Genomic DNA, 27691 nt, shown 5'->3' with positions numbered 1-27691 from the left:
GTGCAGAAGATGAACGTGCAAGTAGAGATACTGGGGTGCAAAGGAGCAAGATAAATAAATAAATACTGTATGGGGATGAGGTAGGTAGATAGATGGGCTGTTTACAGATGGGCTATGTACAGGTGCAGTGATCTGTGAGCTGGTCTGACAGCTGGTGCTTAAATCTAGTGAGGGAGATATGAGTCTCCAGCTTCAGAGATTTTTGCAGTTCGTTCAGTTATTAGCAGCAGAGAACTGGAAGGAAAGACGATCAAAGGAGGAATTGGCTTTGGGGGTGACCAGTGAGGTATACCTGCTGGAGCGCGTGCTACGAGTGGGTGCTGCTATGGTGACCAGTGAGCTGAGATAAGGCGGGGCTTTACCTAGCAGAGACTTGTAGATAACCTGTAGCCAGTGGGTTTGGCGACGAGTATGAAGCGAGGGCCAACCAATGAGAGCGTACAGGTTGCAATGGTGGGTAGTGTATGGGGCTTTGGTGACAAAATAGATGGCACTGTGATAGACTGCATCCACTTTGTTGAGTAGAGTGTTGGAGGCTATTTTATAGATGACATCACCGAAGTCGAGGATCGGTAGGATGGTCAGTATTAATAGGGTATGTTTGGTAGCATGAGTGAAGGATGCTTTGTTGCGATATAGGAAGCCAATTCTAGATTTAATTTTGGATTGGAGATGCTTAATGCGAGTCTGGAAGGAGAGTTTCAGTCTAACCAGACGCCTAGGTATTTGTAGTTGTCCACGTAGTCCAAGTCAGAGCCGTCCAGAGTAGTGATGCTGGACGGGCGCGTAGGTGCGGGCAGTGATCGGTTGAAGAGCATGCATTTAGTTGTACTTGCATTTAGAGCAGTTGGAGGCCACGGATGGAGAGTTGTATGGCATTGAAGCTCGTCTGGAGGTTAGTTAACACAGTGTCCAAAGAGGGGCCAGAAGTATACAGAATGGTGTCGTCTGCGTAGAGGTGTACCAGAGAATCCCCAGCAGCAAGAGTAACATCATTGATGTATACAGAGAAGAGAGTCGGCCCAAGGATGGAACCCTGTGGCACCCCCATAGCAACTGCCAGAGGTCCGGACAACCGGCCCTCCAATTTGACACACTGAACTCTATCAGAGAAGTAGTTGGTAAACCAGGCGAGGCAATCATTTGAGAAACCAAGGCTGTCGAGTCTGCCAATAAGAATGTGGTGATTGACAGAGTTGAAAGCCTTGGCCAGGTCGATGAATATGGCTGTACAGTAATGTCTCTTATCGATGGAGGTTATGATGTTGTTTAGGACCTTGAGCGTGGCTGATGTGCACCCATGACCGGCTCTGAAACCAGATTGCATAACGGAGAAGGTACTGTGGGATTCGAAATGGTCGGTGATCTGTTTGTTAACTTGGCTTTCGAAGACCTTAGAAAGACAGGGTAGGATAGATATAGGTCTGTAAGCAGTTTGTGTCTAGAGTGTCACCACCTTTGAAGAGGGGGGTGAACGCGGCAGCTTTCCGATCTTTGGGAATCTCAGACGATACGAAAGAGAGGTTGAACAGGCTAGTAATAGGGGTTGCAACAATTTTGGTAGATCATTTTAGAAAGAGAGGGTCCAGATTGTCTAGCCCGGCAGATTTGTAGGGGTCCAGATTTTGCAGCACTTTCAGAACATCAGCTATCTGGATTTGGGTAAAGGAGCTTTGGGGGTGGGGGCTTTGGGGGTGTGCTGTGGAGGGTGCCGGGCAATTGACTGGGGTAAGGGTAGCCAGGTGAAAAGTATGGCCAGCCGTAGAGAAATTCTTATTGAAATTCTCAATTATAGTGGATTTATCGGTGGTGACAGTGTTTCCTAGCCTCAGAGCAGTGGGCAGCTGGGAGGAGGTGCTCATTTTCTCCATGGACTTTACAATGTCCCAGAACTTTGAGTTACTACTACAGGATGCACATTTCTGTTTGAAAAAGCTAGCATTAACTTTCCTAACTGCCTGTGTATATTTGTTCCTAACTTCCCTGAAAAGTTGCATATCACGGGGACTATTCGATGCTAATGCAGAACGCCACAAGATGTTTTTGTGCTGGACAAGGGCAGACAGGTCTGGAGTGAACCAAGGACTATATCTATTCCTAGTTCTACATTTTTTGAATGGGGCATTTATTTTATTTAAGATGGTTAGGAAGGCACTTTTAAAAGAATAGCCAGGCATCATCTACTGATGGGATGAGGTCAATGTCATTCCAGGATACCCCGACCAGGTCGATTAGAAAGGCCTGCTCGCAAAAGTGTTTCAGGGAGCGTTTGACAGTGATGAGGGGTGGTCGTTTGGTCGCAGACCCATTACGGATGCAGGCAATGAGGCAGTAATCGCTGAGATTGAAAAACAGCAGAGGTGTGTTTGGAGGGCGAGTTAGTTAGGATGGCCACAGGCTTAATACTGTCATTTAGAGGAGGAAGAGGGCTGTCTGAAATGGAACCTTATTCTGTTTGGAATCTGGTTTAAAGTAGTGCACTATATATAGGGAATAGGGCCTTGGTCTAAAATAGTGCACTATATAGTTGAAGTCGGAACTCCATAAATTTCGTTTTAAGAAACTATAGTTTTGGCAAGTCTATTGTAAAGTGGCAGTTCCACTGGATGTCATAAGGTGAATGCACCAATTTGTAAGTCGCTCTGGATAAGAGCGTCTGCTAAATGACTTAAATGTAAATGTAAATCTATGTGGGTGCCGGTGTTTACGGATTTGGAGTTGTACCTGGAAGGTTCATTTATAATGTGTGTGAGATTGAGGGCATCAAGCTTGGATTGTAGGATGGCCGGGGTGTTAAGCATGTCCCAGTTTTTTGCCCATCTCAATAAAAGATATGTCTTTTTCTTTGCAACTCTACAATGTAGATATTACACAAAAAAATTCTGCCGTTTCCAGCTACAATCGTCATTTACAACATTAACAATGTCTACACTATGTCTGATCAATTTTATTTTCACGGACAAAAAATGTGCTTTTCTTTCAAAAACGAGAACATTTCTAAGTGGCCCCAAACTTTTTAACGGTAGTGTAGATTTTGTAATGTACCATTTCCTTAGCTTTTGAAAGCATGGATTATTCTGAAAAAGGGGTCAAACTGTAAATGCACAAAACGACTGGTGTCATTTCAGGCTTGTGCATCCAGCATAGGAAATAATCTAAAGGAAATGCTGCTACTGATGAAGGTAATGTAAGATAGACATGCCTACAGTACATCTAAAATAACATATTAAATATTGGTTCTCACCTGGTCCATGACTATTTTGTTGTCCACCTGATCAGGAAGCTTGCTGCCGTTAGGTTTGATGCAGCGGACAAAGTGAGGACTGGCAACAAACATCTTCTCCATCAGCACAGCCAGAGAGTGCTGAAGGTATGACACACTAACCATTATATGTGCACATTTATTTTACAGCAGTTCAGTCTATAGGTAGGCATATTTACAGGGGTTTTCATTATTGTTCATACATCATTTTGAAATATAACACTCAGAAATAGGAAATGTATAAATCCAGATGTGTAACAAAGTCGACGTCTGCCTTACCTTAAACTGGGCCCCGACCGACTGTTTCCTAGTTGAGTTAAAGTTGTCATCTGCCTTTTGCATGAGCTAAAAGAAAAAAAGATGTTTAATCATTTAAACCCACATTCTGGCTCTGACTTTTGCACTGTAAGAAAGGTCCAAATATGACCCTGGCTGTTTGGAACCAAAAGTAATTCATTCTACAGAATCTACTGTATATCATATTCTGTTACCTTTGGTGAATTTTTTTCAAACTGGACTTCTGAATATTTTATGATCTACAGTGCCTACCTTGGCTTTGCGTGGCATCAAGGTGCCTGTTCTGGAGATTGTGGCTGAAAAGACATCAAATATGAATCATAAGTGAATATTAGATGCGAGATGCCAGACAGACAGTGATCAATATTTTAAACTAGAACCATTCTCAAACTGAGTCTGTGAATGCTATGTTAAGATAAGAGTACCCATTTATTTATTTTTTTAAATCCTACATAATTTTCTAAGAAGAGGTCAGGGGGTATATTTGTCCACAAATCCACATTGGAAACAAGCCCACGTCATTGTGTCAGCTCTGATCCATGTTACGCATCTTTACAGAACTGATTTAATAGCTACAGATCAACATTCACGGTGTACACAAACGTAGAGTACCAGTCAAAAGACACCTACTCATTCAAGGGTTTTTATTTATTTTGACTATTTTCTACATTGTAGAATAATAGTGAAGACATCAAAACTATGAATAAAACACACATGGAATCGTGTTGTAACCAAAAAAAGTGTTAAACAAATCAAAATATATTTTATATTTGAGATTCTTCAAAGTAATCACCCTTTGCCTTGACAGCTTTACACACTCTTGGCATTCTCTCAACCAGCTTTATGAGGAATGCTTTTCCAAGAGACTTGAAGCAGTTCCCACATATGCTGAGCCCTTGTTGGCCGATTTTCCTTTACTCTGCGGTCCAACTCATCTCAAACCATCTCAAATTGAGTTGACATCAGGTGATTGTGGAGGCCAGGTCATCTGATGCAGCACTACATCACTCTCCTTGTTGGGTCAAAATGCCCTTACACAGCCTGGAGGTGTGTTTTGGGTCATTGTCATTGGTTGAAAAACAAAATGATAGTCCCACTAAGCGCAAACCCGATGGGATATCGCTGCAGAATGCTGTGGTAGCCATGCTGGTTAAGTGTGCCTTGAATTCTAAATAAATCACTGACAGTGTAACCAGCAAAGCACCCCCACACTTCCTCCCCTCCATGCTTCACGGTGGGAACCACACATCTAGAGATCATCCGTTCACCTACTCTGCATCTCACAAAGACACAGCGTTTGGAACCAAAAATCTCAAATTTGGACTCATCAGACCAAAGGACAGATTTCCACTGGTCTAATGTACATTGCTTATGTTTCTTGGCCCAAGCAAGTCTCTTCTTCTTTCTGGTGTCCTTTAGTAGTGATTTCTTTGCAGCAATTTGACCATGAAGGCCTGGTTCATGCATTCTCCTCTGAACAGTTGATGTTGAGATGTGTCTGTTACTTGAACTCTGAAGCATTTATTTGGGATCCAATTTCTGAGGCTTGTACTCTAACAAACTTTTCCTCTGCAGCAGAGGTAACTCTGGGTCTTCCTTTCCTGTGGCGGTCCTCATGAGAGCCAGTCATTACATTTACATTTACATTTAAGTCATTTAGCAGACGCTCTTATCCAGAGCGACTTACAAATTGGTGCGTTCACCTTATGACATCCAGTGGAACAGCCACTTTACAATAGTGCATCTAAATCTTTTAAGGGGGGTGAGAAGGATTACTTTATCCTATCCTAGGTATTCCTTAAAGAGGTGGGGTTTCAGGTGTCTCCGGAAGGTGGTGATTGACTCCGCTGTCCTGGCGTCGTGAGGGAGTTTGTTCCACCATTGGGGGGCCAGAGCAGCGAACAGTTTTGACTGGGCTGAGCGGGAACTGTACTTCCTCAGTGGTAGGGAGGCGAGCAGGCCAGAGGTGGATGAACGCAGTGCCCTTGTTTGGGTGTAGGGCCTGATCAGAGCCTGGAGGTACTGAGGTGCCTGGAGGTACTGAGGTGCCGTTCCCCTCACAGCTCCGTAGGCAAGCACCATGGCACTATCATCATAGTGCTTGATGGTTTTTGTGACTGCACTTGAAGAAACTTTCAATGTACTTAATTTTCTGGATTGACTGACTTTCATGTCTTAAAGTAATGATGGACTAATTTCTCTTTGCTTATTTGAGCGGTTCTTGACATAATATGGACTTGTTCTTTTACCAAATAGGGCTATCTTCTTAAACCACCCCTACTTTGTCACAACACAACTGATTGGCTCAAACGTATTAAGGAAAGAAATTCCACAAATTATCTTAATAAGGCACACCTGTTTGTTGAAATGCATTCCAGGTGACTACCTCATGAATCTGGTTGAGAGAATGCCAAGAGTGTGCAAAGCTGTTATCAAGGCAAAGGGTGGCTACTTTGAAGAATCTCAAATATATTTTGATTTGTTTAACACTTTTTTGGTTACTATATGATTCCATATGCGTTATTGCATAGTTGTGATGTCTTCACTATTATTCTACAATGTAGAAAATAGTAAAAATAAATAAAAACGCTTGAATGAGTAGGTGTGCCCAACCTTTTGACTGGTACTATACATAAATCAGCGATTGTGCAGTAATAAAAACATGGGTAATTTCTGGCAAAATGCAGAGCTGTTGAATACAGAAACATTCAGATTCCCTCATGTACCTGCGAAGAGGAGACTGAGTAGGGGCGTGACACTGTTAATGAAGAGGCTTCTGATGCTGGCTGGGATGGTGTCTCTGTTCTTCTCTAGAAAGCCTAGTCCATTATACTGGACCTGGACACAGAAAGGAGAGAATTAGCTATGCTTCATAAGCACACTCATAATGAGTTATAATGCAGTCATGATGTAGTATAGATGCAGTTATAAACACACAACTCCTAGGCATTATACAAGTAACTGTCCAGTGAAAATCTCACTTTTAAGAGTTAATATTATGTTAACTCATACCCAAATAATGTTGTTGACTCATCCTATACTCGTATTTGTGCCCAGAGCACAAATCCTGAGAAGGATGAGCTGGCCAATCAGCGGTCTACTTGAATATTTGCATGAATATTTTTAAAGACCGGTGTGCGCCCACATCATTACATTCGCAGAAAAGCTGCTTTTTAACATAATTAATTATAGATCAAATGTAATAGAAACTGGAAACACTGGACAGTTAGATTAACTATTATTATAAAGTAATGTATGAATGTAACCTCACCTTCCCAGCATAGTGAACCACAGTGAAGAGGGGGCTGTGACTCCGGACCACCTCATAGTGGGGGCTGCTTTTAAATTTACTGTTCAACTTGTCCACAAAGTCTCTGTCTGACGCCTGAGGGCACAAATAGTGATAAGAAATTAGAATGAATACATATACATTAAGACAAAGATGTAGGGGAGGGTAATTTCCCCCAAAAACTGTATGGAGACCACTTAGGTACCTGGGGAAAGGCACTCTGCTCGTCCAGGAGAGAAAGGATTCCAATGGGTTTAGTGAGGAACAGGTCCTGCGGGAGAGAAGCACATCAAATTAATTAGTTGTAGGAAAAACACCTAAACAAATACAGTTCTTTACTGTGAAAATGCATATTTGAGTTAATCTTGCCAACTGTTAACTGATTGAAACATGGTACACAACTACATGACTTTAAAACATGCCTTCTCACAGTACAAGGTTCATATATTTTAGTCCTATCCTGAAAACCTTGTTCCCCGATCTTTATTGACTATGGCCCCTGCACTGTAAAATGCTCTACAAGTTGTATAGTGCTCTGTAGGCATTAGGACTTAGAGTGGGTACACAGAACAGGAGCTGTGGATCCAGGTTGTGCAATACTTGCCCTAGGCCCAACTCGAGTTAGAATCCTTCCCACAACAACTAATGTGTCCATCTTATCCCATAGCTTACAGACTGGCTGTACTCATACCTTCAGCATTGGACAGGGACACTATTCTTGGCCAAATGAAACCAGTGGCATCCATATAGACAGATGAGGATGCCACAGGCTAAAAGCAGAAGTGCCCATTAAGCTCCTGGTATGTGACTGAACACTGCCCCGTCAGCATAACCCCTTCCTGGGGTCTCGGTCACTTTGTTCTGGTCTGTCTGGCAGACTCACACTGTGTTTAAACAACCAGTCTGTGTTATTACTGAGAGAGATGGGAGGGAAACGGAGAGAGGGAGGGTGTAAAAGGGGGAAAGAAAAAAGGTTGAGAGAGAAAAAGAATACTAAGTGATGAGAAACGAGAGGAAATATATTTTTACCAGGATAGGCTTGTTGTCTTTGAAGGAAATGGATTCCCACTCGATGCCCTCCTCCTTGTATTCATTCTGCTCCATCAGAAAGATGTGCTGCAGGACAACAAAATAAATGCGAAGACGTATGAACGAAAAACAAAATTACAACAGGTATTCACACTTTCTTTCAGAAGTGCTTTGCCTAATCATTTCATTAGAAGTTGGCACATTCAATTGTGTGTTGCCTTCAGTCACAAAATTGCCATAAGAAGCCTTATGCATTTAATTACACTGAACCAAAATATAAATGCAACATGTAAAGTGTTGGTCCCATGTTTCATGAGTCGAAATAAAAACGTCCAGAAATGTTCCGTACGCACAAAAAGCTATTGCTCTATTTGTTTATATCCCTGATAGTGAGCATTTTTTCACCTGACATGTGTGGCATATCAAGATGCTGATTAAACAGCATGGTCATTACACAGGTGCACCTTATGCTCTCGACAATAAAAGGCCACTAAAATGTGCAATTTGTCATACAACACAATGCCACAGATTTGTCAAGTTGAGGGAGCGCGCAATTGGCATGCTGACTGCAGGAATGTCCACCATAGCTGTTGCCAAATAATTATGTTAATTTCTCTACCATCTGAGACCAGCCACCCAGACAGCTGATTAAACTGAGGGTTTGCACAACCAAAGAATTTCTGCACAAACTGTCAGAAACCATCTCAGTGAAGCTCATCTGCATGCTCATCTCACCAGGGTCTTGACCTGACTGCAGTTCAGTGTCGTAACCAACTTCAGAGAGCAAATGCTTACCGTCGATGGCCACTGGCACGCTGGAGAAGTGTGCTCTTCATGGATGAATCCCGGTTTCAACTGTACCGGGCAGATGGCAGATGTGGGCGTCATGTGGGCCAGCAGTTTGCTGATGTCAACATCGTGAACAGAGCGCCCCATTGGTGGTGGGGTTATGGTATGGGCAGGCATAAGCTACGGACAATGAACACCATTGCATTTTATCGATGGCAATTTGACTGCACAGAGATACTGTGACGAGAACCTGAGGCCCATTGTGGTGCCATTCATCCTCCCCATGTCCACATCGCAAGGATTTGGTCACAATTTCTGGAAGCTGAAAATGTCCCAGGTCTTCCATGGCCCGCATACTCACCAGACATGTCACCAATTGAGCATGTTGAGGATGCTCTGGATCGACATGTACGACAGCGTGTTCCAGTTTCCGCCAATATCCATCAACTTCACATCGCTGGAACCTGTGTTTTTCTGGATCAAACGCGCCAAATAAAATGGACATTTTGGATATATATCGACGGAATTAATCGAACAAAAGGACCATTTGTGATGTTTATGGGACATATTGGAGTGACAACAGAAGAAGCTTGTCAAAGGTAAGGCATGAATTATATTTTTATTTCTGCGTTTTGTGTCGCGCCTGCAGGGTTGAAATATGTTTTCTCCCTCTTTGTTTACGGAGGTGCTTCTCTCAGATAATAGCATCGTTTGCTTTCGCCGAAAAGCCTTTTTGAAATCTGACATGTTGGCTGGATTCACAACACGTGAAGCTTTAATTTGGTATCTTACATGTGTGATTTCATGAACGTTTGATTTTTATAGTAATTTATTTATAATTTGGCGCTCTGCAATTTCCCTGGCTTTTGGCCAGGTGGGACGCACATATCCCAGAGAGGTTAAGGTATCTGTGACCAACAGATGCATATCTCTGTTCCCAGTCATGTGAAATCCATAGATTAGGGCCTAATGAATTTGTTTCATTTGACTGATTTCCTTATATGAATTCTAACTCAGTAAACATTTTGAAACTGATGCATGTGTATTTTTTGTTCAGTGTAAATAATGTAGTCCACTCCAATAGAATAACAGCACAAAACATTAAGAACACCTGCTCTTTCAATGACAGACTGACCAGATGAACCCAGTTGAAAGCTATGATCCCTTGTTGATGTAACTTTTTTAAATCCATTTAAAATCAGTGTAGATGAAGGGGAGGAGGCAGGTCAAAAATGGATTTTTAAGCCTTGAGACATGGATTGTGTATGTGTGCCATTCAGATGGTGAATGGGCAAGACAAAAGATTGAAGTGCCTTTGAACAGGGTACGCTGCTGTGTTTCTCGTGCACAACAGTTTTTCTGTGTCTATTAAGAACGGTCCACCACCCAAAGGACATCCAGCCAACTTGACACAACTGTGGGAAGCATTGGAGTCAACATGGGCCAGCATCCCTGTGGATCGCTTGATACCTTGTAGAGTCCATGCACCAACGAATTGAGGCTGTTCTGAGGGCAAAGGGGGATGCAACTCAATATTAGGAAATTGTTCTTAATGTTTTGTACACTCAGCGTATAATACAGTGTAGTGATCCGACAATGATAAATAATCATAGGCAGATTTCTACCCAAACCCATCGAAATACTCAAAAGCTGCAAATGACAGAGTGGAATATGTGCTGCAATTTGAGAAAGCGGAACAAGAGCTTAAACACAGACCCCCTTTCATATAAACATTTTGTATGTCAAAAAGAAAAGGGGTTAAGGGAGATTTCATGGCTTGTGGTGATGAGGCCTCACAGTTCAGTCCTAAGGGAGAAAGTAAAGCCTGCGCATCCTGATCTGGTGTCATGTTTATCAATGTGCAAGTCAAGGATATCAGGAAATCTACTCAAAAAGGTTTGTGGGCATTTGTTGGATTTTTTTCTTCCTATGGCATTTGTATCAAATACTGTTTGTGGGACTTGTGGACAATACTTTTGAACCAATATACTCAGTGCTCACATGGTTCTGAAAAAAGGCCCAACAGATAAATTGTGTAATATTAACTAGTAGAGCATGGTGCTCCAAACTACAGCAGCATGACTAGTAAAAATAAGCTGTCTTTAACTCCATAATCACATGCATATGTACAGTGTCTTCAGAAAGTGTGCATACCCCTTGACTTATTCCAGAGTTTGTTGCGTTACAGCCTGAACTGAAAATGTATAAAATGTATTTTTCTCACCCATCTACACACAAAACTCAATGTTTGCAAATGTATTAAAAATTAAATACAGAAATAGGACATTTACATAAGTATTCACACCCCTGAGTCAATACTTTGTAGAAGCAGCTTTGGCAGCAATTTCAGCTGTGAGTCTTTCTGGGTAAGTCTCTAAGAGTTTTCCACACCAGGATTGTGCAACACTTGCCCATTATTATTTTCAAAATTCTTCAATCTTTGTCAAATTGGTTGTTGATCATTGCTAGACAACCATTTTCAGGTCTTGCCATAGATGTTCAAGTGGTCACACAGGAACATTCACTGTCATTTTGGTAAGCAAACCTAGTGTACATTTGGCCTTAGGTTATTGTCCTGCTGAAAGGTGAATTCATCTCCCAGTGTCTGGTGGAAAGCAGACAACCAGCTTTTCCTCTAGGATTTTTCCTGTGCTTAGCTCCATTCCGTGTATTTTTTTTATACTGAAAAACTTCCCTGTCCTTAACGATTGCAAGCATATCCTTAACATGATGCAGCCACCACTATGCTTGAAAATATAGACTGGTACTCAGTAATGTGTTGTGTTGGATTTGCCCCAACATAAGGCTGTGTACGCAGGACATAAAGTACATTTCTTGGACACTTTTTTTTGTAGTTTTACTTTAGTGCCTTATTCCAAAACATGCCTCCTGTTTGCATTATTTGTATTCTTTACAGGCTCACTTCTTTTAGGTTAGTATTGTGAAGTAAACATGTTTTTGATCCATCCTCAGTTGTCTCCCATCACAGTCATTAAATCACAAATATAATTCCACTGACATTATGGGGTATTGTGTGTAGATCAGTGAAACAAAATCTACATTTACTACATTTTAAATTCAGGCTATAACACAACAAAATGTGGAAAAGGTCAAGGGGTTTGAATACTTTCGGACCTAATTCATTTTTCTGAAGCCTTTCACTGAATATGCATTTATAGCCATTTCAAAAAGCAGAACCTATTGTAGACTATCTTCACAATTTTCCTGTTCTTCTACTAATACTAAATAAAGAGACAAGCTGGCCACATGTTTCTGTTAAATGTTTGGGTCTCAAGTTAACAAACCCTACAGGCTGTCATTTTATGGGATTTAAATAGAGAAACACCCTAGATTACAGGGCTACTTCCTTGTGGCAATGATATTTACACTTACATGGTTAAAGAAGTACTGCAGCTGTTCATTGGCCAGGTTGATGCAGAGCTGCTCAAAACGGTTAACAGCAAAATTCTCAAACCCGAAGATGTCGAGGATACCTGTATTATAGAACAAGAAAATAGAACAGTCGATCTGACATCGACCATCTCTACTTGCGATGAATAAAACATGAAGAGTTTAGCAATTTTATTACATTTGAAGCCTTAAAAAGTTTCCCCTTGAAATTCACCTATTTCACTGAGCTCAACGTCAAAGTCAACGTTGGGAGCCAGCAGTTCGTTAACTTTACTGACGATCCAGCCGAATACTCTCCCGTAAGCCACTTTGGCGATGGAGTCCCTGGCATCTGCAAATACACAACATATTAATGGAGTCAAGCTCTCTTGAAAACATTAATAGCATTTCCATATTGAGCTTTTGCTCCTTTTTTTCCCACTCCCATTGATGCTAAAAGCTGTCTCGATTTGCACTAGTTGGTCAGCCAAACATGTTGTGGTCAGCTTACCCTCCCTAAATCCCAGCCTTAACCATTAGGGTGAAAACTCAAAGCTGTCCAAGTACCTCAAGGACATGCCTGGTTGGCACTAGTAATAAGCGCTAAAGACACACCACATTGATTGTACGAAACCGTATCCTGTTATGTTCATACTTGTGTTCTAGCATTGTCAGTTATGTAGCTACACAAACATTGTGCTCTCCAGTTTCATGGAAAGACCCAGTGAAAGAGGAAACCGGACCCAGCATTAACCACCATGGAACAGTTAGTATCCATGGTGGTTAATACTAACTCAGGCCCTCCTTCGTAATGGCTAAGGTGATGGTGGTAGGGAAAGTTGATCCCGGACCAGTGCTTGAGTGTTTTTCTCCTTACCCTCAGCCTGCTGCTGGTTGTGCAGCCTGCGGATGGCCTCTCCTCTCATCACAGACAGAGTACAGGTCAGACTCCTCAGCAACTCCTCCTCCTGCACCCCAAACTGACCCTGAGAAGGCAAACACACACAAATATTAAATCACACAAAAACATAGGTCTAAATAGAAAGTGCACAAAGCAGACAGGTTATATTTTACACACAACAACAAAAAATCACTGCTAGGTTCATAAATAAACACAAACATTTAGACCACTGATATAAAGTGATACACTGGTATAGTGAGTGACACACATTTCAACCAAAAGCAACCTCCATGCTAGCCCCAAGGCCCCTTTAACCCAGAAGTGGCCCTATTGAACATGCAAAGCTAAGGTCATGGCAATGCTAGGCATGCAAAATTCCTGCCAGATATCAAACAAAGGCCATCCTCAGACAACGATACTTTCAATTAATCAATTTCAAAAAGGGGAAACAGACCAAGTGCTGTAGATTTCACAATGTAGTACTACTTTATTACTAATTAGCCCTCAAAATGTATAGTTCAATCAAAATATACATTCGGCTCATGTCTGTATACCCAGTAGTATTCAGCGGACCAGAGTCAGCAACCCAACATTTTGGGTTTGTCTATATTAGCAACAGTTTAGCATTAGCATCACAAAAGGAGAAACAATTACAGTGATCAGACGCCTGCTGCTAGCATGCTCTAATCACCCTTGCTGCTAGCATGCTCTAATCACCCTTGCTGCTAGCATGCTCTAATCACCCTTGCTGCTAGCATGCTCTAATCACCCTTGCTGCTAGCATGCTCTAATCACCCTTGCTGCTAGCATGCTCTAATCACCCTTGCTGCTAGCATGCTCTAATCACCATTGCTGCTAGCTGCAAAATCTGGATCCCTAAAAAACAGCTGGGCTAGACAATCTGGACCCTCTCTAAAATGATCAGCCGAAATTGTTGCAACCCCTATTGCTAGCCTGTTCAACCTCTCTTCGTATTGTCTGAGATCCCCAAAGATTGGAAAGCTACCGCGGTCATCCTCCTCTTCAAAGGGGGAGACACTCTAGACCCAAACTGTTAGACCTATATCCATCCTGCCCTGCCTTTCTAAAATCTTCGAAAGCCAAGGTTATTAAACAGTTCACCGACCACTTCGAATCCCACCGTATCTTCTCCACTATGCAATCTGGTTTCCAAGCTGGTCATGGGTGCACCTCAGCCACAAGGTCCTAAACAATATCATAACCGCCATCGATAAAAGACAGTACTGTGCAGCCATATTCATTGACCTGGCCACTATTTTTATTTTTTTACATTTTTTTTATTTTTATTTAACCAGGTAGGCTAGTTGAGAACAAGTTCTCATTTGCAACTGCGACCTGGCCAAGATAAAGCATAGCAGTAGGAGTAAACAATAACAAGTCAATAACACAGTAGAAAAAAGGGGGAGTCTATATACAATGTGTGCAAAAGGCATGAAGAGGTAGGCGAATAATTACAATTTTGCAGAATAACACTGGAGTGATAAATGATCAGATGGTCATGTACAGGTAGAGATATTGGTGTGCAAAAGAGCAGAAAAGTAAATAAATAAAAATAAATAAAAACAGTATGGGGATGAGGTAGGTGAAAATGGGTGGGCTATTTACCAATAGACTATGTACAGCTGCAGCGATCGGTTAGCTGCTCAGATAGCTGATGTTTGAAGTTGGTGAGGGAGATAAAAGTCTCCAACTTCAGCGATTTTTGCAGTTCATTCCAGTCACAGGCAGCAGGGTACTGGAACGAAAGGCGGCCAAATGAGGTGTTGGCTTTAGGGATGATCAGTGAGATACACTTGCTGGAGCGCGTGCTACGGATGGGTGTTGCCATCGTGACCAGTGAACTGAGATAAGGCGGAGCTTTACCTAGCCACGGCTTTCGACTCTGTCAATCACCGCATTCTTATCGGCAGACTCAATAGCCTTGGGTTCTCAAATGACTGCCTCGCCTGGTTCACCAACTACTTCTCAGACAGAGTTCAGTGTGTCAAATCGGAGGGCCGGTTGTCCGGACCTCTGGCAGTCGCTATGGGGGTGCCACAGGGTTCAATTCTTGGGCAGACTCTTTTCTCTGTATATATGAATGATGTCGCTCTTGCTGCTGGTGATTCTCTGATCCACCTCTACGCAGACAACACCATTCTGTATACTTCTGGCCCTTCTTTGGACACTGTGTTAAACCTCCAAACGAGCTTGAATGCCATACAACCCTACTTCCGTGGCCTCCAACTGCTCTTAAACGCTAGTAAAACTAAATGCATGCTCTTCAACCGATTGCTGCCCACACCCTCCTGACTAACATCACTACTCTGGATGGTTCTGACCTAGAATATGCGGACAACTACAAATACCTAGGTGTCTGGTTAGACTGTAAACTTTCCTTCCAGACTCACATTAAGCATCTCAAATCCAAAATTAAATCTAGAATTGGCTTCCTATATCGCAAGAAAGACTCCTTCACTCATGCTGCCAAACAAACCCTATTAAAACTGACTATCCTACCGATCCTTGACTTCGGTAATGTCATTTACAAAATAGCGCCCCCCCAGTGGCCTGTTATTGTCCCCAGCACAAGGTGCACCTGTGATCATGCTGTTTAATCAACTTTAATCAACTTACAGCCCCCAGCACTCTACTCAGTAAACTGGATGTAGTCTATCACAGTGCCATCCGTTTTGTCACCAAAGCCCCATAATACTACCCACCACTGCAACCTGTATGCTCTCGTCAGGTCATCTATAAGTCTATACCAGCAGGTATATTGCATTCCCGAGGCCAACACTTAAAACATTTTTTTTTAAATGCATTTAACTAGGCAAGTCAGTTAAGAACAAATTCTTATTTTCAATGACGGCCAAGGAACACTGGGTTAACTACCTTGTTCAGGGGCAGAACAACAAATTATTATTTATTTTTTACCTTGTCAGCTCGGGGATTTGATCTTGCAACCTTTCGGTTACTAGTCCAAAGATCTAACTACTAGGCTACCTGCCGCCCCAATTACTCTGTTGCCAATGACTGGAACGAATTGCAAAAATCACTGAAGCTGGAGTCTTAGATCTCCCTCTCAAACTTTAAGCATCAGCTGTCAGAGCAGCTTACCAATCACTGTACCCGTACACAGCCAATCTGTAAATAGCACACCCAACTACCTCATCCCCATATTATTACATACCCTCTTGCTCTTTGCACCCCAGTATCTCTACTTGCACATCACATCATCATCATCTGCACATCTATCACTCCAATATTAATGACCTATTTATTGCCTACCTCCCTACATTTGCACACACTGCACATAGATTTAATATTTTTCTTTTCTATTGTGTTATTGACTGTACGTTTGTTTATGTGCCACTCTGTTGTTTTTGTTGCACTGCTTTGCTTTATCTTGGCCAGGTCGCAGTTGTAAATGAGAACCTGTCTCAACTGGCCTACCTGGTTAAATAAAGGTGAAATAAATACAAATAAATCACCCCTGCTGTTAGAGCTAGAATCACCTCAATAACCAGGATCTGTGAAGTTGTTTTGCTCATATTAAAACCTGGGCAAAGGGCAGCTGATCCTACGTCAGTTGGAAGTACACCTAGCATTGTGAGCAATACCTCTCCATTCAACTCCAAATATAGCCCCTCGTGACCTTTTACAAGCACTGTGTCTTATCTGAGCTGGCCAGATGTCGGCTCAGCCCATCACCGCCAGCCTGCCTGCCTGGGAGGCTGCTTATGGGGGAGTTACTGTGGAGGAGGGGGCAATCATTCACCTGTTCAAATAGAAGGCACACGTATGTATGCACACACACACGCCACTATCACCTGTGGATCTGTGCATCTATGCATGTGGATCTATGCATACACAAACTAACGGACACAGTAGAACGTTTAAATATAATGCACATACACATGCAAACTAGTTGAACAGCACACCAGGAAACACACACCCCTTTCGCTAAAAAAAAGTGTCTACACTGTCTCCAGGAGCAAGCAGCTTCCCATGTTAGAACGGTCCATGGTCATTATGTGAGGACTGTAGCAATTAGCGCAACAATCCCCTTGTTTGTTTTACTATGAATGCTCAGGACTGACAACACTAGTTTTTTCCCCCAACCATAGTCCTTGGGCACCTCTCTTCTGCTGTTTAAACCACTATAATGGATCAGTGAAGCAGCCTAAGCTGAGAGCTCCTGTACATAAGTATGTATGTAAATATACAACTTCCTGACTGTTGCCAAGTTAAAATATCTGACTGGTGGTATTGACTAATGGAGTTGCTGGGCTAGTGGCAAATCAGTTTGTTTGTTTGGATTGGCTAGCTAGCTGGCTGGCTACGCAATAATTTTAAATGATGAAACACAGCACCGGCTTTTTGTGCCACCTGCCCCGGTTTCTAGAAGGCTGTGGCCTGCAGTGTGAGGAGATGAGAGGCTCGCCTAGTCTTCTGCCGCTTTAACATTTGCCGAAGCATCACCCAGCTGGTTGCTATAATTTCGTTAGTTAACGAACCAACCTGCCTTACGGAGGAGGAGGAACAGGAGACAAGGTGCCCGATGAAGAGCTCCGGACCAGACTGATCTCCCTCCATCCCGCTACCATTGCAGCTCCCGCCACTCAAGCTAGGCCTACTGCCCTTCTGAACGGTCTCAACCTTTCATCTGAAGTTGTGGAAGACCATTGTCCAATAACTACCAGAATGCTAAAAGTTTATTTTGTAAGGGACTTTGAGATGCTCATTGTAATGAAAGGCACTATATAAAATATTTTTTCTCTCTCTCTATATATATATATATATATAACATGTATAACATATACACAACATGTACAGTGTTGGTCCCATGTTTCATGAGCTGAAATAAAAGATCCCAGAAATGTTCCATACGCACAAACATATTATTTTTCTCAAATTGACCACAGATTTGTTTATATCCTTTAGTGAGCATTTCTCCTTTGCCAAGATAATCCATCCACCTGACAGGTGTGTCATATCAATAAGTTGATTAAACAGCATGATCACAGGTGCACCTTGTGCTGGGGACAATAACAGGCCACTCTAAAATGTGCAGTTTTATCCCACAACACAGATGCCTCAAGTTGAGGGAGCATGCAATTGGCATGCTGACTGCAGGAATGTCCACCAGAGCTGTTGCTAGAGAATTTAATGTTAAATTATCTACCATAAGCTGCCTCCAACGTCGTTTTTGAGAACTTGGCAGTACGTCCAAACGGCCTCACAACAGCAGACCACGTGTAACCACGCCAGCCCAGGACCTCCACATACAGCTTCGTCTGAGGGGGTGCATCGAAGTATTTCTGTCTGTAATAAAGCCCTTTTGTGGGGAAAAACTCATTCTGATTGTCTGGGCCTGGCTCCCAAGTGGCCCACCCATGGCTGCACCCTTGCCCAGTCATGTGAAATACATAGATTAGGGTCTAATTTCTTTCAATTGACTGATTTCCTTATATGAATTGTAACTTACTAAAATCTATTATTATTAGTCCAACACGTGGACTCTTCTACTGTTGGAACTGTTCTTGAAGTCTCTCTTTTGTTATGTCAATGTCAGGGATGAAACTATTGGAGGAAAACAAGCTAAATGTGAATTGCCTATTTGGAAAACACCCACAGGTCAATAAGGAAATTGTAAATGTTAACAGACAGTTGCTTCTGTAATTACTGTACTTCAGATAAAGGGAACCGTTGACAAACAAGGACAAAGGTGAATAAATTGACAAAAAGGACAAAGGTGAATTGTCATGGATTATTCATCAATCCATAAACATAAAAAAAGAGATCTTCCTCAAGTTCCTCAAGTATCTAAACCATGGCTCTCCAACCCTGTTCGTGGAGAGCTACCGTCCTGTAGGTTATCTAGCTCAACTGATTCTAGTAATTAGCTGGTTGGTAAGCTGAATCAGGTTATAGTACCTGGAACGAAAACCTACAGGAGGGTAGCTCTCCAGGAAAGTTGGAAAGCCCTGATCCAAATCATTTCCTTGTTAAGTAAAATAAGACGGGATGAAAGAAAAGGAGAGGAGGCTGTAGAGTAGACTCACGGCTGTGGCTTTGAGCCAGCCCATGGACTTGTCGGTGACCCTGAGAGCGTCGGTCTCTGTGGGCTCAAACATGATGTTTCCCAGAGAAAGGATCCCTGCTAGAATGGTCATCATGTCTACCTTCTCCTGATGACACAACATATACATATATATCAGTCCATTTTGTCAGTCAATCAATCATCAAATCAATTGGTCAATTATCTTTTGGTTAATCAGCTTATTCATCAACCCATTCGTTTATCGGTCAATCAACCAATTAGTCGAACATTAAAGTACATTCAGATGTTCATGGAGAAAATGTGAAATCCCAGCCCATGGCAATACGGACAATATGAGTTTGCTTTTATGACCGATATACTGTAAGAGGATGAGAAAGATAGTTTTCCAATGAGAGGTCTTACCTGTTCCTCAAATCCCACCATGTCCATGGCGTTACACACCTCACTGTACTTCTCCCCCCATTTCCTTACTATGTCCTCCGAGCCGTACCGCCCATTCAGATACCTGACACAGAAACACATTTATACAGATCTGATGGGTGAGCACAGATAACTACACACACATAGGCTTCATATGAAGGAATGAGGGTAAATACATTATATACATTATGCATCTCTGATAGACAAACACTTTGAGGCTTCTACATTGGTGCACTGTATTGTAAAGGCTGTACAACATAGTAGGGCACCCACTATTGTAGGGCACAACAACTACATTGTATGGTAGGCCTCTACAAACACCACATTGTTTGAATACCTAGCATTTCACTCCAGGCATGTTCAACTGTCAAGAAGAAGAAGTGAAATACAAGTAGCATATACATACTGTAGAACACTGAGAACTATGTGGTCGCTACTCGTATAAGCCATGAGAACCAAAAAAGACAGGAATATTAGACCTAGATAGCAGAGTTTCAAAACAAACACCTTGGTTTGTGCCAGGAAAAAATATGAATTACTTAGACACACTTAGGTACAGCTTGAAACTGTGATAAGAAAGTGACAAGAAGAAAATACGACATATTGTATCATATTATATGAGTTATTACAGGAAGATAGTCAGCTTAATCCGCTTGGGCTCCCGAGTGGCGCAGCGGTCTAAGGCACTGCATCTCAGTGCTAGAGGCATCACTACAGACCCTGGTTCGATTCCAGGCTGTATCACAGCCACGATTAGGAGTCCCATGGGGCGGCGCACAATTGGCCTAGCCTTGTCTGGGTTAGTGTTTGGCCGGGCTAGGCCGTCATTGTAAATAAGAATTTGTTCTTAATTGACTTGTCTAGCTAAATAAAGCTTGAATAAAAAAAATTAAGTCAGTATCTCACCCTGCAAAGAACATTACAGTCAGATGACATCATGGCTATTAGTGATTATAGCGAGTGTGTGAACTATGACACCTTGATGACAGTGTGGTATTTTTTAACTGATTCCCAGACCACACTCACTGTATCCTGTTGAGGAAACGTTGCAGAGTGATTACATCACAGTCGGACCCACCTGTACTGCGTGGGGTCCAGGAGTCCATACATGTCTTTGTCCTCCGGGGAGATGCCCGCCAGCATGCAGTAGAAGATATGGAAGTTCCTCTCGCCCTCATCCTGGTGGACCACACGAGACTTCTCCAGGAGGTACTCGTTGATCTTAGCTCCTTTGACTGTTAGATCACAGCACCATACACATACAGGTTCAGTGTTACAACACATTATACGCTAAAATAAGTCGTCCTGCATCTGAATGTCTTTGTCGTATCAATGTAATCATCACGTAATTCACAGGAAATACTTTCTCTCGCAAGTGTATAAATAAACTCATTTTAACATAAGCACACGCCAATAGATGATTCAAAAACTTCACACTCATACACACACCTGAGGAGTTGTGGAAGCGCAGCTGAATGTACTTCCCGAAGCGACTGCTGTTGTCATTCATCACAGTCTGGGCATTGCCAAAGGCCTCCAGCAGAGGATTCACCTAGAAATACCATACAGTACAAGTTTAGTACAGCTCCAGAACTTACATGATAGGGATCCTAAATGGGTGCCAGGAGTTTGCCGTGACCAAGCCCCAATCATAAAGACATAAATAGATTATTGACATCCATTTGCAACCTTCCATGAGGCATCAACAGTACTAGAGTAATTCACTAGCCGTGTGCCTGACGACATTACATCAGAGAGAATATTGGCCAGCTGTCACACGAGGCTAGGCATCAAAACACACCGAGGGTTTATTATCTGATACACAGGGGAGAATTAAAACATTGTAGTGTGGACGCAATACAATATGAAATTCATGACCAGTGTCTCTTGTTTCTTTACTTTACTTTAAGGTAAAGGCTGTGTTAATATGAAACCCCAATACCAGAGCAGCAACATCAAGAGTTCTCCACTTTGCATGGAGGAAATGAATACCCAAGACAAAGGTCATTGGATTCATTAGGAAATTAATTATATCTGACACCTCAGGAGAATAGAGGAAGTGGAAGTTGAAAGTCGAAGACAATACATGCTCTTATTCAGGGACAAACAACAGGCTCATTGTAGCTGTAAAAATAAATGGACATCTCCTTTTACTCGATATTACAAGTCATGTCAGTGTGTTGAAATCTAACAGGCCATTGGAATTGATGTGGTGGTGAGGACGTAACCAGTGAGCAAAGGTTAACAGTAAACATACAGAAGAATGCAGTAAGACCACTAGACTTGTTTTTTCGACAATATTGTTAAACAAATTGTAATGCAACCAATGTCCTAGTTGGCTGTCCCCACACTGAGAGGATCGCATGCTGAGATAGGACTTGTTTTTTCAAACCAGTGGCAAATCAATGACACAGGACATCCTGTCAACATACAGTATGTCACCCTTATAACTTCACATCTAAATGCTCACTTCCTCCATCCCTTCAATTACACGGCCAACTGTTGAAAACAGTCAGAGGGTAGAAACTCTACCATATTTTGGATCAGTCAAGTGAGGTTATAAATACTATACTTGTTCCAGGGAGCACCTTTATAAAACATAATTGTTTGGTGTGAACAGTGAGTTATGAAAAAATAGTTTGTAGAATTTGCATTATGAGTGTTTATTTGGACTCGGAGAACCTAAGTTAAACTCATCAGAACAACGCAAGAGAACAGCAGGAGGAAATGGAAGATGTAAAAGTCTGGAAAATGTGTTGTTTTGACTGCTGGAAGTCTCTATGTTCCTCTACGGCGCTTCCAATTCTCCCTGCTGCGCTCAGCAGACACACACAATTGTGTGGCATAGAGAAAGTAGTGACTTTGAACATGTGGCCATCTCTGGCAAAGCATATTTCCATTCTTACTTTATGTTGTCTAGTATTGGTCAGTTAAACTACATTTCCCACTCTTACAAAAAGGTATAGAATACTAGAGAGAACATGCATCTGTAACACTTCCGTGTAAGAGAATAAGTAATGAATGTACATGGACCTAGTACTACAGAATACTGTACAAGATAATCAACTCCATATCTACTCTAATCACATCAATACTGTATGTACCCTTGAATAACGTTAGTGTAATATAAACGTTCTGTCAAACACAGGCTTTCGCTGAACCCTAGCTCATAGCCAAGAGCCAGCCAATCACTCCCACCAAGTCCCAGAGATACAATTCCCTAGAAAGGCCGGCAGAATTTCCCACACTTCAAGAATTTTCCTCAAGACCATCGGTCTCATCTCCTCTCGTCTCCCACAGAGAGCTTCTCGAGCATGAGAGAGAAGAGACCAAAGAAAGACATCGGTCATGTCTGTTTGTTTACCATTACACTCATCACAGTCGGGACTCCAAGAGGATGTAACAGGTATGATATTTAATTTGCGTTTCCAAAATGGTGGGAAGGAAGTTTCTCTTGGGTTGTGGCAGAAAACCAGACACATGACCAATTAATGAAAAAAATATCAGAATTGGGCAGCCTTAGGGCCAACTGAACTTGCCGAGTCTTGCCTGCGGCAAACAATAGGCAACCGGAGACTAGTTCCTACGAGAGGTGTGCAATGAACTGAGGTCTATGCTAATTGGTTCATTTCCCAAGTGTGGGTCTCTGCATAGTGCATGGTGTGCTCTGTTTGTTGGAACAGAAGTGTGAACACTGGGGCATCAGGTAATCTAACCTGTTCAAGATTATTATACCCTCTAGAACACACACATCTTTATCACTGCTACATCTTCTGACTAAACAGTGGGCAGGACTATGATAATACAACAATCAAGGCCATTTTTTTTTATGCAAACATTACATGTCATGGTTTCTCCTCCATAAAAGCCACGTCAACCTGAAGGTGGGACCGTAAAAGAACAAAGTAAGACAATAAATGGTTTTCCCCTGAATGACTCACAAAAATGGCTGACTCACAGACGTTGGAATGAGTGTTCTGAGCAGGTCACGAGTCCCCGGCCAACCCTATATTTATCTGCACACAGAGATGAGCATCAAGGTGGTGATGTCATCAAGGTGTGATCACACATCCTTCATGTGCCAGTGCTACGGTTGCTGTATACAAGTTGACAAACTGGATCAGTGTTTGGGGCAACCTCATCCAACGCCCATTCAGCTATGCTCGAGGCAAAAAGAAGAATGTTCCATTCCATGTTCATTTAAATTGAGGTATGAGAGCAAGCCTGAGGTGTGGTAGAAGGGTTGTGTCGAAATCAATCTACTCTGTTAGCTGCAGTATCGGTCTCCCATATCTGCAGCACCCAACCCAATTGTTATTACTCTTATTTGTCTGATATACACTGACGATACAAAATATTAACATGACAAATCAAAATCGTATTAGTCACATGCGCCGAATACAACAGGTAGACCTTAGTGAAATGCTTACTTACGAGCCCCTAACCAATAATGCAGTTAAAAAATATATATGTATAATTAATAAAAGTAACAAGTAATTAAAGAGCAGCAGTAAAAAAAACAATAGCGAGACTATATACACAGGGGTGTACTGGTAGAGTCAATGTGCGGGGGCACCGGTTAGTTGAGGTAATATTTACAAGTGGGTAGAGTTAAAGTAACCATGCATAGATGAGAACAGAGCGTAGCAGCGGCGTAAGGGAGGGGAGGGGGTCTGGATAGCCATTTGATTAGGTGTTCAGGAGTATTATGGCTTGGGGGCAGAAGTTGTTTAGAAGCCGCTTGGTCCTACACTAGGCGCTCTGGTACCGCTTGCCGTGTGGTAGCAAAGAGAACAGTCTATCAACTAGGGTGGCTGGAGTCTGACCATTTTTAGGGCGATCCTCTGACACCACCTGGTATAGAGGTCCTGGATGGCTGGGAGCTTGGCCCCAGTGATGTACTGGGCCGTTCGCACTATCCTCTGTAGTGCCTTGCAGTCGGAGGCAGAGCACTTGCCATACCAGGCAATGATGCAACCGGTCAGGATGCTCTCGATGGTGCAGCTGTAGAACCTTTTCAGAATCTGAGGACCCATGCCAAATCTTTTCAGTCTCCTAAGGGGGAATAGGTTTTGTCGTGCCCTCTTCACGACTGTCTTGGTATGCTTGGACCATGTTAGTTTGCTGGTGATGTGGACACCAAGGAACTTGAAGCTCTCAACCTGCTCCACTGCAGCCCCGTCGATGAGAATGGGGGCGTGCTCTGTCCTCTTTTTCCTGTAGTCCACGATCATCTCCTTAGTCTTGATCACATTGAGGGAGAGGTCGTCCTGGCACCACACGGCCAGGTCTCTGACCTCCTCCCTATAGGCTGTTTCATCATTGCTGGTGATCAGGCCTACGACTGTTGTGTCATCGGCAAACTTAGTGATAGTGTTGGAGTCGTGCAGTTATGAGTGAACAAGGAGTACAGGAGGGGACTGAGCACGCACCCTTGAGGGGCCCCTGTGTTGTGGATCAGCATGGCGGATGTGTTGCTACCTACCCTTACTACCTGGGGGCGGCCCATCAGGAAGTCCATCATCCAGTTGCAGAGGGAGGTGTTTAGTCCCAGGATCCTTAGCTTATTGATGAGCTTTGAGGGCACTATGGTGTTGTACGCTGAGTTGTAGTCAATGAATAGCATTCTCACATAGGAGTTCCTTTTGTCCAGGTGGGAAAGGGCAGTGTGGAGTGCAATAGAGATCGCATCATCTATGCATCGGTTGGGTCGGTATGCAAATTGGAGTGGGTCTAGGGTTTCTGGGATAATGGTGTTAATGTGAGCCATGACCAGCTTTTCAAAGCACTTCATGGCTACAGACGTGAGTGCTACGGGACGGTAGTCATTTAGGCAGGTTATCTTAGTGTTCTTGGGCACAGGCATAGAATGATCAGGTGAATCCAGGTAAAAGCTATGATCCCTTATTGAAGTCACTTGCTCAATCCACTTTAAATCTGTGTCGATGAAGGGGAGGAGACAGGTTAAAAATCCTTGAGATATGGATTGTGTATGTGTGCCATTCAGAGGATGAATGGGCAAGACAAAATATTTAAGTGCCATTGAACAGGGTATGATAGTAGGTGCCAGGCGCAACGGTTTGTGTCAAGAACTGCAACGCTACTGGGTTTTTCACACTAAATAGTTTCCCGTGTGTATCAAGTAGGGTCCACCACCCAAAGGACATCCAGCCAACTTGACAACTGTGGGAAGCATTGAAGACAACATGGGCCAGCATCCCTGGCTCAATATTAGGAAGTTGTTCCTAATGTTTGCTATACTCAGTGTAAGTGAGCATTATTATAGATATAATAGAGCTCTAGCTTACTGGCAATATATGTTGCTCTGTGTTAGCATTAGATAATAAGAGAATTACAAATGTCTTTCTTGACATATATTGGGGTAGGTATGAGGTCTTACCTGTAGTATCTGTTGCTCCAGCTGAGAGTTGGCTCTGCACAGCTCCATGATCTGTCTGAGCAGCAGCTTGGTGCTCTCCGTCTTTCCTGCTCCACTCTCCCCACTACGGTCACAGTAAAAAGACTCCATTAGAAATAACTGGCAGTGTATCATTTGAGTTACGTAGTACGTCTGTAGTATGACATTGAATATAGACATGATCAATTTCTCAAATGTAAAGGGAAAAAGAAAAAAAAGCAGTGTATTGCCATCCTACACAGACTACCAAGATACAGAGCGCACCATTAATATTAGCATGGTAAATATGAGCAAAATGGGCAGTGATTTTTGTATATTATTGTTTAACATAATTAACATCTCGGAGTCTTCTCCTATAATGAGTAATGAGGTTGGAGAACACATGGCTAGGAATCTGAGACCATTCCTTCATACAGAATCTCTCCAGAGCCTTCAAAATTCTGAGATTTCCCGCTTGTGGACTCTCCTCTTCAGCTCATCCCACAGGTTTTCTATGGGGTTTAGGTCAGGGGACTGAGATGGCATGGCAAAACCTTGGTTCTGTGGTCAGTGAACAATGTGTGCTGATTTGAGATGTGCTTTGGATCATTGTCCTGCTGGAAGATCCAACCACGGCCCAGTTTAAACTTCCTGGCAGAGGCAGTCAGGTTTTGATTTCATATCTGCTGGTACTTGATAGAGTCCATGATACCATGTATCCTAACAAGTTGTCCAGGTCCTTTGGAAATAAAACAGGCCCAAAACAAAGATCCACCACCATACTTCACAATGAGGATGTGGTCATTTTCTGCATGGATATGTTTCTGTCTATGCCAAACCCACATCTGGTGTTTGTTTCCAAAAAGCTTTATTTTGTCCTCATCTAACCATAGAATCCGGTCCCATTGAAAGTTCCAGTAACATTTGGCAAACTGTAGGCGCTGGCAAACATTTGGCAAACTGTAGGCGCTTGAGTTTGTTGTTTGATGACAGCAAAGGCTTTTTTATGGCAACCATCCCAAACAACTTGTGGTTATGTAGGCGTCGTCTAATCGTAGTTTTGGAGACTTTCTGACCCAAACACCCAACTAACATCTGCAATTCTCCAGCTGTGATCCTTGAAGATTTTTTGGCCAATCTAACCATCAGTCTCACTGTGGTGGGGTCATATAGACACACGTCCTCTTCCAGGCCAATTGTTAACATCTCCAGTTGTTTAAACTTCTTAATTATTGCCCCGATAGTGGAAATGGGCATTTTCAACCGTTGAGCCATTTTCTTATAGCCATTTCCTGATTTGTGCTGCTCAACAACCTTTTGTCGCACATCATTACTGTATTCTCAGGTCTTTCCCATAGTGATGGATGACGATGGGAACTTGGCCTGTCGCATCTCATATATATACACCCCAGTGAAACAGGAAGTACTGGCTTAACACTTAAGGATTCCTAACCACTCAGGTGAACATAAAATATGAATGCGAATATACTTCAGTTAGATTTTACTCATAAGAATGTGGCACAAAGAAACTTTTCACATTTATTTTAATCATTACACTTCAATTAAAAGGTTCGATTTTTGTGAATATTTTGAATGAAAGACCAAGAGGACAAACAGCAAAGACATTTTCTTCACAGCCCGTTTTGCTCATATTTACTGTGTGCCAAGATTAGTGGAGGGCACTATATACCTTTTGAACACTGTTGACTGTAAGATTAAATTTGGCACAGATAACACAATATCACTACAATATCAGCTCAGAATGTCATCCTACCTTTTCGGGTTTATAGTGACCAATAATTAGAAAGACATTTGGCAGCCAAATTGCAGGATCTTGATATATCTCTACC

At 42.5% G+C, this 27691-nt stretch overlaps 1 protein-coding gene across 2 annotated transcripts in view; it reads right to left on the bottom strand.

Moving 5' to 3' along the window:
* The window catches only part of LOC115123355 (myosin-IIIb-like), a 53474-nt gene that overhangs the window by 12911 nt on the left and 12872 nt on the right, over positions 1–27691 (bottom strand). For both annotated transcript variants that reach the window (XR_003862596.2, XM_029652694.2), the window contains exons 4-18: positions 25845–25947; positions 20894–20996; positions 20523–20679; positions 19427–19529; positions 19026–19151; positions 12934–13042; positions 12292–12408; positions 12060–12160; positions 7878–7964; positions 7054–7119; positions 6831–6944; positions 6286–6397; positions 3812–3855; positions 3542–3607; positions 3245–3364 (exon numbers count right to left, since the gene is read on the bottom strand). Coding sequence is in view for 1 of the 2 variants with exons in the window: in XM_029652694.2 (XP_029508554.1) it covers positions 3245–3364; positions 3542–3607; positions 3812–3855; positions 6286–6397; positions 6831–6944; positions 7054–7119; positions 7878–7964; positions 12060–12160; positions 12292–12408; positions 12934–13042; positions 19026–19151; positions 19427–19529; positions 20523–20679; positions 20894–20996; positions 25845–25947 (1528 nt within the window). In the remaining variant the exon portion in view is untranslated. The remainder of the gene's footprint in view (positions 1–3244; positions 3365–3541; positions 3608–3811; positions 3856–6285; positions 6398–6830; positions 6945–7053; positions 7120–7877; positions 7965–12059; positions 12161–12291; positions 12409–12933; positions 13043–19025; positions 19152–19426; positions 19530–20522; positions 20680–20893; positions 20997–25844; positions 25948–27691) is intronic.

This window comes from Oncorhynchus nerka, linkage group LG4 (assembly GCF_034236695.1).
Source record: "Oncorhynchus nerka isolate Pitt River linkage group LG4, Oner_Uvic_2.0, whole genome shotgun sequence".
Taxonomy (NCBI): domain Eukaryota; kingdom Metazoa; phylum Chordata; class Actinopteri; order Salmoniformes; family Salmonidae; genus Oncorhynchus; species Oncorhynchus nerka.
This window is presented reverse-complemented; position numbering and strand designations above follow the sequence as displayed.